At 39.6% G+C, this 12561-nt stretch overlaps 1 protein-coding gene across 6 annotated transcripts in view; it reads right to left on the reverse strand.

Moving 5' to 3' along the window:
* Window positions 1-12561, reverse strand: part of LOC110454007 — a 54371-nt gene that overhangs the window by 16627 nt on the left and 25183 nt on the right. For 4 of the 6 annotated variants that reach the window (XR_002463332.1, XM_021503291.1, XM_021503289.1 and 1 more), the window contains 6 exons: window positions 7416-9574; window positions 6569-6603; window positions 5397-5462; window positions 4102-4227; window positions 2637-2716; window positions 2298-2425 (listed from right to left, as the gene is read on the reverse strand). Coding sequence is in view for 5 of the 6 variants with exons in the window: in XM_021503291.1 (XP_021358966.1) it covers window positions 2298-2425; window positions 2637-2716; window positions 4102-4227; window positions 5397-5462; window positions 6569-6603; window positions 7416-9574 (2594 nt within the window). In the remaining variant the exon portion in view is untranslated. The remainder of the gene's footprint in view (window positions 1-2297; window positions 2426-2636; window positions 2717-4101; window positions 4228-5396; window positions 5463-6568; window positions 6604-7415; window positions 9575-12561) is intronic. The other 2 variants (XM_021503292.1, XM_021503290.1) reach the window with 2 other exon arrangements.

Below are 12561 nucleotides of genomic sequence, written 5' to 3' on the forward strand. Positions count from 1 at the left end.
AAAAAAAATACATAACGCATACAGATAGAAAAACCAACCATACGTTTCCGATGCATAATGAAAAGGGTATGTACGTGTTACTCATCTTCTTTTTTCATTATTATATACCAGAAGCGACACACACCCGTGCAAAGTGGTCGTCTTTATACTTTCCCTGTCCAATACTTGAATTAAATTAAAACTATATGTAAAGCAGACATTGTACTTCAGTCTCATAAACCAATCAGAGACGTATAAAAACAGACTATAAACTATACTGACCCGCGAGTTAGTTACAATAATGTTTGTTTTGACTTAACTCTGATATGTCAGAGTAATCATTCTCCCGGGTGATGGTTGAGATACATCTAATTTATACGATTTGATGGTAGAAATTAGATACACCGGCAAAAGACGTCCTTGCGACTTGAGACGCTTAAATCTGTTCTCGGGTGCTGCTGGAAGGAGGGTGGCATTTATTTCGAGAGATATTAATTACTCTTTACACAGCAGGATAGGTCATAACAAACCAACTGTAGCCGGGTCCCTGTGACTTAACTTTACCTTCAAAATAACAATAGCCGCAGGTAACAGGGTTATCCCACGTTTAATGAATTATAAACTATATGTATCTGTGTCTGTTTAACCAACTTTTTAGATGAATATCAATGTTCTGTATACCATGCTATTAGTTCTGAGTTTCTGCCGCCTCTGACATCAGACTAAGACAGTTTGACAGATAGACGTCTGGTTTGTGACCAGAGCACACTAATTAATATATTTATGAAAACGTAAAATTGTCCGAAACCGTTTGGTATCGGAGATATTTAATTGAGATGCTGACAACAAAAATCTACTATGGCACAACACATACCTCACATACATCGATACATGGATTATTTATTGATCCAAATCTGCTCTTATTATTACCAACAGCTGCTGAATTCCGCCAGCAGTCCTCGAATTGGAATCGTTCAAAAAGATTCCCACCTGAGCGATCGCCATTTTCTAGATCATGGAAGTGACTTATTAACAAAAATGAGGCGGTCCGTAACCTTCTAAACAAAGAATACAATTTTCTATGTTCGGTCCGGATCAGTACGGTTTGTTGATCAGTCAATTCCATGACCTACAAAATGGCGTTCACTCAGGTGGGACATTTTTTGAACGATTGAAATTCGTAACATGCCGTTGGACATACACATCAGAACGATTATCACTTACAAAATCTGGCCTTAATTCATTGCTAATATATTATGGTATTTCATGTAACAAACAGGCATATTTACGATATTAAAAAAAATAAAAAATGTGGTAGGACAATTCTTCCGTGAATATTGGCACGGAGTACGTGATTCCGTGATTATGGTTACAATTCGCTAGCAATCATGTATTTGAATTTAAATCGTGTCGTAAGTGTCTAGGTATACCTATACATTTGTGGTCATTCAGTTATAACGTAGATTAAACTACCGCCTATTCAAACAAATATATGTTGTAGAATTCGTATCATTGACTAACATTTTAATCATAAGAATAAGAGAAATGTTATTTTTAGACTGATCCGACATTATTCAAATAACACGGCTTTATTAGTTTAGTTACGTACTTAAATATATCTTGTGGGTGGTAAGTACAGGTGTATTTGAGTGGTTCGGTTATCCAGACGATTACTACTAGTTCCGTCCCGTGAAAGCGGCTGCATAGTTCATTCGTTCGATCCGCCGCTATCGGCCAGGTATCAGTTTATCAGTCGATAGCGGCGAGGTATAATTAAGCACTTTATCGGCTTTACTAGCAGCGTTAGGCCCAATCGGTAACACCGGTACTATCGGTAGGCTTGCGTTTGCACCGGGTTCGTCCTGCGGTCGTAAAGCGGCTCGTCTCCGTTCGGGGAGCGTGCGTCCTGCGTTCGTGCCACAAAAAGTGGATACTTGGGCGTAATTCTAACTGTATGTATAGTTACTTGTCTGTAATCTGTATGTATAGTTACCTGTATGTAATCTGTATGTTAAGTTACCTGTATGTAATCTGTATGTATAGTTATCTGTAGGTAATCTGTATGTATAGTTATCTGTAGGTAAAGTTACCTGTATGTAAAGTTATCTGTATTTAATCTGTATGTAACGTTACCTGTATGTAATCGGTATGTATAGTTACCTGTATGTAATCTGTATGTATAGTTACCTGTACGTAATATGTATGTAAAGTTACCTGTATGTAATTGGTATGCATAGTTACCTGTATGTAATCTGGATGTAATGTTACCTGTATGTAATTGGTATGTATAGTTACCTGTATGTAATATGTATAGTTACCTCAGGATAGCCGACATGCTTGTCCAGTAGAAGCAGTTCCTGCTGTGTAATTGGGTAGACACACCCCTCCACAGAGCTGTAGGGATTAAACTCTATGTTGGCAAAGCCTCCCGCCTCTAAGTCAGCACCTGTAAGTACAAGGTCATAGACTACAAGGTCAGGACAGATTAATACTGGGTCTAGGTCAACTGATATAATGTCAATGTCAGCACAGATTACAGAAATAGCTACAGACTTTTAAGTTTGACTTTTACCCTATGTATCTCATTAACTATATTAATTACTTTGTTACAAACTTGAGCCTGTTATCCAGACGTGGTATTGCAATTGTTAGTTTACCTTTCTTATTGAATACCAGCTGGAAACCGAACAGGAGTCCCCAGTAACGCTGTGGCTCCCTCTTAATATAGGTGGTAAGCCTGTAACACAGCAGAGTCATACAGCAATCAAATAACAAGACAATGAAATAGTAACGCTGTGGCTCCCTCCTAATGTAGGTGGTAAGCCTGTAACACAGCAGAGTCATACAGCAATCAAATAACAAGACAATGAAATAGTAACGCTGTGGCTCCCTCCTAATATAGGTGGTAAGCCTGTAACACAGCAGAGTCATACAGCAATCAAATAACAAGACAATGAAATAGTAACGCTGTGGCTCCCTCCTAATGTAGGTGGTAAGCCTGTAACACAGCAGAGTCATACAGCAATCAAATAACAAGACAATGAAATAGTAACGCTGTGGCTCCCTCCTAATGTAGGTGGTAAGCCTGTAACACAGCAGAGTCATACAGCAATCAAATAACAAGACAATGAAATAGTAACGCTGTGGCTCCCTCCTAATGTAGGTGGTAAGCCTGTAACACAGCAGAGGCATACAGCAATCAAATAACAAGACAATGAAATAGTAACGCTGTGGCTCCCTCCTAATGTAGGTGGTAAGCCTGTAACACAGCAGAGGCATACAGCAATCAAATAACAAGACAATGAAATAGTAACGCTGTGGCTCCCTCCTAATGTAGGTGGTAAGCCTGTAACACAGCAGAGGCATACAGCAATCAAATAACAAGACAATGAAATAGTAACACTGTGGCTCCCTCCTAATGTAGGTGGTAAGCCTGTAACACAGCAGAGGCATACAGCAATCAAATAACAAGACAATAGTCAGCCGAAGCCTTCTAGTAAAACAATGACCTATAGAAGGTAATGACAAATGTCAAAAGCAAGAATTAAAGTGAGACAAGGACTTGTGACTTGTAGCAAGGGAGTGGGAAAAGGAGTCATAATTACAACACAAGGATTTATAACACTGCAATGAATTATAGCAAAAACAAGGTGATACAGCAAGTCAAGGTTATACAGCAAGTCAAGGTTATTCAGCAAGTCAAGGTTATAGTGACAGCAAGTCAAGGTTATACATCACGTCAAGGTTATACAGCAAGTCAAGGTTATACAGCACGTCAAGGTTATAGTGACAGCAAGTTAAGGTTATACAGCAAGTCAAGGTTATACAGCAAGTCAAGGTTATACAGCACATCAAGGTTATACAGCACGTCAAGGTTATAATGACAGCAAGTCAAGGTTATACAGCACATCAAGTTTATACAGCAAGTCAAGGTTATACAGCACGTCAAGCTATGGACTTCAAGCAATGTAACATCATCACAAAAACAAATTAGTATTTTAGATGATAAATATTCTTGGAATTGCTGTTTGTATATAGCTAGTATAAGGAAATATATGGCAAAAAAATAATTTTGCCTTCAATATTTTATGATGATTAAGATATTTAGACAACAAACCTTACCTTGATATGCTCATCTCTGTACCATAGGCAAAGTAATACAGGTATCCCTTTGGTGGTCTGGCATTGATCTCAAAACAAACTGGAGCAAACGGGGCAATAGGGCCGCTTCGTGGTGCCTTCTTCTTTCTATATATACAGGGTGTAGAGGTTTAGAAGGAATAGCTCATGATGTAGTGGCGTAGACTTTTTTTTGATCAGGTTTAAACATTCTCACAACAATCAGGGTCATATGAAGACAGAGTTTAGGAGGTGTAGGTGTAGTAGTGGTTTAGAGGGTGTAGGTGTAGTAGTGGTTTAGAGGGTGTAGCTGTAGTAGTGGTTTAGAGGGTATAGCTGTAGTAGTGGTTTAGAGGGTGTAGATGTAGTAGTGGTTTAGAGGGTGTGGCTGTAGTAGTGGTTTAGAGGGTATAGCTGTTGTAGTGGTTTAGAGGGTGTAGGTGTAGTAGTGGTTTAGAGGGTGTAGCTGTAGTAGTGGTTTAGAGTGTGTAGCTTTTGTAGTGGTTTAGAGGGTGTAGATGTAGTAGTGGTTTAGAGGGTGTGGCTGTAGTAGTGGTTTAGAGGGTATAGCTGTTGTAGTGGTTTAGAGGGTGTAGCTGTAGTAGTGGTTTAGAGGGTGTAGCTGTAGTAGTGGTTTAGAGGGTGTAGCTGTAGTAGTGGTTTAGAGGGTGTAGCTGTAGTAGTGGTTTAGAGGGTGTAGCTGTAGTAGTGGTTTAGAGGGTGTAGCTGTAGTAGTGGTTTAGAGGGTGTAGCTGTAGTAGTGGTTTAGAGGGTGTAGCTGTAGTAGTGGTTTAGAGGGTGTAGCTGTAGTAGTGGTTTAGAGGGTGTAGCTGTTGTAGTGGTTTAGAGGGTGTAGCTGTAGTAGTGGTTTAGAGGGTGTAGCTGTTGTAGTGGTTTAGAGGGTGTAGCTGCAGTAGTGGTTTAGAGGGTGTAGCTGTAGTAGTGGTTTAGAGGGTGTAGCTGTTGTAGTGGTTTAGAGGGTGTAGCTGTAGTAGCAGTTTAGAGGGTATAGCTGCAGTAGTGGTTTAGAGGGTGTAGCTGTAGTAGTGGTTTAGAGGGTGTAGCTGTTGTAGTGGTTTAGAGGGTGTAGCTGTAGTAGCAGTTTAGAGGGTATAGCTGTAGTAGTGGTTTAGAGGGTATAGCTGTTGTAGTGGTTTAGAGGGTATAGCTGTAGTAGTGGTTTAGAGGGTGTAGATGTAGTAGTGGTTTAGAGAGTGTAGCTGATGTAGTGGTTTAGAGGGTGTAGGTGTTGTAGTGATTAACATGGCCTCGGTCTGATTAACAAAATAATAACTTACTTCTGTTTGTTTAAAGTCTTCACCTCAGCTACAATCTCGAGATCTTCCTTTGGAGGTACAGGCTCCCTGAAATGTACAGTATTTACTTGTAAATGTTACATTATTCCAAACAAGTGGTCTGTTGGGCCTGTATTGTCCCCAGTTTCATTGCTATATCTAATTATATTACAACATTACAACATTTGAACTTCATATTAACTAAGAAATAGCAGTACTTATTAAGAACCAGAACCAACATTATTCAGATCAAGCTTTGTTACCATTGGCCTAGTGGGTGTTGAGAAGTTCAAAATGTCTCAGCCTGCAGAGAACTGGTGGCAGTTTTTGAATTTAGATTGGTTAAAAGAATTACAGCAGGACCATGAGAGGACCGCTTGTATGAAGTTTTGAAAAATCAGCCTGATGGAAATTAAGAAGAAGTAAGAATGCAGTGCACTGCAGACATCTTGGGATTTTAAATCAACATAGAGAGGAAGTTAAACTGATATGTTCCATTTCCGTCTGCTCTCAAGGAAAGCTAAACCCTTCAGCTAAACAAAGCTGAATTCTCTTGGCCATGCCTTATTAGGTCAAAACCCTTCATTTGTAATCATTGAGTAGTCTTTGACAGATTCAGCTATCTTTCATCTATTTGGCCCACATGGAAGCATCCTTCATTTATATTTTTTTTATGAAAAGTTCTGTTTACACAACCAATAAGATTTTCCATGTGACATATCGATGACTAGTACGGTATGTACACTGTCACTTTCATCACACAAATAACCAGTGAAGCGTGTGTACACAAAGGTGTAAAATGTGTACGAGTTGTCCACAAAATCGATGTCAATTCGGCTACACTGTAAACGTACACTCAATAATTGGTAATTATATATACCAAAATGACTCAATTCAGCTACGCTTTGTTTAATACTTGGTCATAGATGTGCAAGAGTCTATGAACCCCTTCATCTTGATTTATGGACCATGCTCAACGGCAAAACATGGCCAATACAAGCGGCTTATCACACTCCTCAAATTTATATACCTATAATAACTTACAAATTGAACATCACAAATAAACACATGTTAAGCATACTGCATATTGAATTCTAAACATTATTACACTGAACATAAAGATCTGTGGGCTAATACTTAACACTTGATTTAAGCTGAGCATATTAAACACTTACACTTTAGGTATTAGTGGCATTTCTGCATCCTGCTGCTAAAAAAACAAACAATCATATAATATGACCTTATTACATCACCTGTCTAGTTGAGGGGGATTTATAATTCAAAAACTTCAGATGAGCCATGTCACAGTGACAGCCATACATGCCATAACTTTCCAGTGCAAAATAGTGAGATCAGTGATTATTTTTAGTGAGATTTGGTCAAAAATAGTGAGATTTTATCTCTGAATTCGTGAGAAATTCGTGAGACATTTAAAACATAAATTATATAGCATATAACATAGTAATGAATCATTTGTGTTATTCTGAAGCCTCTAATTACTTTGTTAGAGCCAAAACTGAAGATTTATTGATATTTTAAAGGATTTTAGGAAGGTTTACATGTGACATACGGTCCAGATAAAGCTATCAACATTTAAAAGTAAATAAATCACATAAAAGGCAAAAAATAAGAGTAATTAAAAAAATAAGAAAATCTAGAGAGATGTCCTTGTTTACCCAGTCACAGCGTAAAAAATACATTTGTATAACAATTTTTTAATAATTTAAACTTATATAATCAAAGAAAACCATTATTTATCCGAAGTTAATTATGTGACAGGCAAACTTGGAAAGTGACACCCTCAATCACTGAGTGTTATTACTTATAGCGTTTGATTTTATATTTACAGTCTGTGTGTTTATATTTACTGTGTGGGATCACAGTATAGACCCTTCATATAGCTGATAACCAATGGAATTCAGTGGATATTCTATTACAGTGTAACAAAACAACCAGTCGTGTATTAGTGTGTACCAGAAAATGAACGTTTGTCATGTCTAACAATAAATGTATTCCACATACTAGTTTCTTTTGATGAGTGGTTAGTTCCTCACACACTATCTCCAGCAGTGCCTTGGTGTCCACTATTGTTCGGTCTTCATCAACATCCTCTACCACAAGCTCAGCTTCCAGTGGCTCCACCTGTGGTGCTTGTTTGGTGTGGAGTTCCAGTGGCTCCACCTGTTGTTTGGTGAGGAGTTCCAGTGGCTCCACCTGTTGTTTGGTGTGGAGCTCCAGTGGCTCCACCTGTTGGTTGGTGTGGAGCTCCAGTGGCTCCACCTGTTGGTTGGTGTGGAGCTCCAGTGGCTCCACCTGTTGTTTGGTGGGGAGCTCCAGTGGCTCCACCTGTTGTTTGGTGGGGAGCTCCAGTGGCTCCACCTGTTGTTTGGTGTGGAGCTCCAGTGGAGGCACAGTTCCTCCTGTCACACAGGAATCTCCTCCCCTGGACACTGCTTCACCGTCCGTTTCACGAGAGTCCTGCACCAGTGTTATACTGTCCAGCTTGGACTGGTCATTGACCCTTGACCTTGCATCACTATCAGCTAAACTGAGTCCACTGTCCAGAGTGAGATTAGAAGTAGCGTGAGACAGACCAACGACACTTCCGTCTGTTGTGACCACCCCTGAGCTCTCCCCCTTACCACTGTCCACTGTGTACACAGACTGACAACTATCTTTGCGATATAAGGAGGTACTGCCGGCACTGTAAGGTCGTCGTTTGACCTTTGGTTTACGAGGAGTGGTCAGCTTGCCACTGATTTCCCCACAGTTCTCACTAACCTCCATACACTTCCTCCTATAAATAGCTAACAAACCGGACAAGTCTCCCCAGCAATCCTGCTGGATGTCATCCACAGGATCCTCACTCCTTACATCAGCCAGTAGATCCTCTTCTGACTGGCTCAGTCCTAGTAAATAATGATCTGATTCGTCGATCCTGTCCTCCACAACAGTGCTGTCATCACTGCTGTCGTCCTGTAGTACATCCCTGTGTTCCTCAGCTACACGTCTGTCCTGAATGTCCTCCTGTAGTGCCCTCAGCTCAGCCTCAATGTCCTCAAAGGTGAGAGCCTGGTCTTCCCGGATCCCTACATACAACTCATCGCCATCCTCATTTTCAACAAATATAGATTTGTGTTGGGGTCGGTCCTCTTCAAAACAAACTTTCGTATTACTGGATTTTTGTGCCCTGAATGTCGTCTGTTGCCTTGCTGACATATTGGCTGATGATGGTCTTATAAGTCGGTTACTCTTGTTGTGTTTAGATTGCTTTGTATTTTTCTGATTGGTTGGTAACCCTGGACCTATGTGCTGTGGACTAGGTGACCTATGACCTCTGTTCTGTGGACTCGGTGACCTATGACCCCTTCTTTGAGGACTTGGTGACCTACTTCTGCTAGTGGGACTCTCTGGACAAATAAGTGTATGAACTTGCCCTCCATGTCCCACCGCCTGTATCTGAAGGGTGGAGGGTTTCTTGAAATCTTTACTCCTCTCATATCTTAAACACACTGTTTGCTTAACAGTTGTCTTCTCTTTATTTTCAAGTCTATCGCTTTGCAAACATTTCAAACTTTGTTGTTTCCCTTGATTGTCACTCTTTGATGAAGAGGTTCGTTTGTCACTTTCTGCTGAACTCCGTCCTGCATTTCCAGCTGAAATTAACCTGATTTCACCCTGACCTGATCTCTGACCTTTATCCCTACTACTAGGACGACCTTGGTCATCTGAGTCATCATCCCTGTTGTCACCGTTACTTAGGTCACTAGGTTTACATGTGTCTTTCCCTGATTTTTGTCCCTTTTTTTCTTTGGTGGGATCTTCAGCAAAGCGTACAGACTTACTGGCTGTCTGAGGTCTGGACTGGAGTTGATCACTTCCAGCAGTATGTGGCCGTGATTGTGTTTGGACATTGTTGTCAGCTGTCGGAGACTGACCCTGTCCACTACCAGCTGTCTGTGGTCTGGACAGCACTGGACTCTCTTCACTAATTACTCCTATGTCTGTATCAGTGTCTCTCCACTGTACATTCTCAGTTTTGGCATTGCTGGAAGTATTTTGTAGATTCAATTTGTTGTGTAATTCTTCAGCTGTAATTTCGCTGATGTCTGTGGTTTCTGGAACCGTTCTGCTGGTGCTGATTTCTGTGGCAAACACTCTTGGGTCTTGGGACTCATCTCCTGATAAGTGCATAACAAGTGGAATCACATTATAATACAAGAAGAACTACTCTGGATAATGTACTAACAAGTTTAAACAAGAACTCAGCTACATTTAGGTTTTGTTGTGTAGAATTGAATATAAAGTGTCATGATTAAAAGAAACTTATGTATAAAACCATCTGACAACGTGTCAGTTCACATCTATAACAGTGCTGGAGACTGGTTCATCTGTAAACTAATACTGTGGATCACTATGTAGTTCACTATGTACTGTGGATCACTATGATCATTATGTACTGTGAATCAATATGTACTGTGGATCACTATGATCATTATGTACTGTGAATCAATATGTACTGTGGATCACTATGTAGTTCACTATGTTCTGTGGATCAATATGATCATTATGTACTGTGAATCAATATGTACTGTGGATCACTATGATCATTATGTACTGAGGATCACTATGATCACTATGTACTGAGGATCACTATGTACTGTGGATCACTATGTTCTGTGGATCACTATGATCACTATGTACTGTGAATCAATATGTACTGTGGATCACTATGATCATTATGTACTGAGGATCACTATGATCACTATGTACTGAGGATCACTATGTACTTAGGATCACTATGTTCTGTGGATCACTATGATCACTATGTACTGTAGTTCACTATGTACTGTGGATCACTATGATCACTATGTACTGAGGATCACTATGTACTGTGGATCACTATGATCACTATGTACTGTGGATCACTATGATCACTATGTACTGTGGATCACTATGTACTGTTGATCACTATGTACTGTGGATCACTTTGATCACTATGTACTGTGGATCACTATGATCACTATGTACTGTGGATCACTATGATCACTATGTACTGTGGATCACTATGATCACTATGTACTGTGGATCACTATGTACTGTGGATCACTATGTACTGTAGTTCACTATGAACTGTGGATCACTATGTACTGTGAATCAATATGTACTGTGGATCACAATGATCACTATGTACTGAGGATCACTATGATCACTATGTACTGTGGATCACTATGTACTGTGGATCACTATGTACTGTGGATCACTATGTACTGTGGATCACTATGTACTGTGAATCACAATGATCACTATGTACTGTGGATCACTATGTACTGTGGTGCACTATGTACTGTGGATCAGTATGTACCATGAATCACTATGATCACTATATACTATGGTTCACTATGTACTGTGGATCACTATGATCACTATGTACTGTGGATCACTATGATCACTATGTACTGTTGATTACTATGTACTGTAGATCACTATGTACTGTGGATCACTATGTACTGTGGATCACTATGATCACTTTGTATTGTGGATCACTATGATCACTATGATCAATATGATCACTTTGTACTGTGGATCACAATGATCACTATGTACTGTGGATCACTATGTACTGTGAATCACTATGTACTGTGGATCACTATGTACTGTGGATCAGTATGATCACTATGTACTGTGGTTCACTATGTACTGTGGATCACTATGTACTGTGGATCACTATGATCACTATGTACTGTGGATCACTATGTACTGTGGTTCACTATGTACTGTGGTTCAGTATGTACTGTGGTTCACTATGTTCTGTGGATCACAATGATCACTATGTACTGTGGATCACTATGTACTGTGGTTCAGTATGTACTGTTGATCACTATGTACTGTGGATCACTATGATCACTATGTACTGTGAATCACTATGATCACTATGTACTGTGGTTCACTATGTACTGTGGATCACTATGTACTGTGGATCACTATGATCACTATGTACTGTGGATCACTATGTACTGTGGTTCACTATGTACTGTGGTTCAGTATGTACTGTGGTTCACTATGTTCTGTGGATCACAATGATCACTATGTACTGTGGATCACTATGTACTGTGGTTCAGTATGTACTGTTGATCACTATGTACTGTGGATCACTATGATCACTATGTACTGTGAATCACTATGATCACTATGTACTGTGGTTCACTATGTACTGTGGTTCAGTATGTACTGTGGTTCACTATGTTCTGTGGATCACAATGATCACTATGTACTGTGGATCACTATGTACTGTGGTTCAGTATGTACTGTGGATCACTATGTACTGTGGATCACTATGTCCTGTGAATCACTATGATCACTATGTACTGTGGTTCACTATGTACTGTTGAACACTATGTATGTACTGTGGATCACTATGATCACTATGTACTGTGGATCACTATGTACTGTGGATCACTTTGTATTGTGGATCACTATGATCACTATATACTATGGATCACTAGGTAGGTACTTGATATACATATTTAATATCTGATCAGTATATTTTGCACTTTATCTAATTCTTCAATACATGTTACAAATTATTACAAAGACTTTAAAACTCTCAATAATGGNTACTGTGGATCACTATGTACTGTGGTTCACTATGTACTGTGGATCAACATGTACTGTGAATCACTATGATCACTATGTACTGGTGAACACTATGTATGTACTGTGGATCACTATGTACTGTGGTTCACTATGATCACTATGTACTGTGGATCACTATGTACTGTTGATCACTATGTACTGTGGATCACTATGATCACTATGTACTGTGGATCACTATGTACTGTGGTTCACTATGTACTGTGGACACTATGTACTGTGGTTCACTATGTACTGTGGATCACTATGATCACTATGTACTGTGGATCACTATGTACTGTGGATCACTATGTACTGTGGGCAATATGATCACTATGTACTGTGGTTCACTATGTACTGTGGACACTATGTACTGTGGTTCACTATGTACTGTGGATCAACATGTACTGTGAATCACTATGATCACTATGTACTGTGGTTCACTATGATCACTATGTACTGTGGTTCACTATGTACTGTTGATCACTATGTACTGTGGATCACTATGATCACTATGTACTGTGGATCACTATGT

This window comes from Mizuhopecten yessoensis, unplaced genomic scaffold (genome assembly GCF_002113885.1).
Source record: "Mizuhopecten yessoensis strain PY_sf001 unplaced genomic scaffold, ASM211388v2 scaffold7621, whole genome shotgun sequence".
NCBI lineage: Eukaryota > Metazoa > Mollusca > Bivalvia > Pectinida > Pectinidae > Mizuhopecten > Mizuhopecten yessoensis.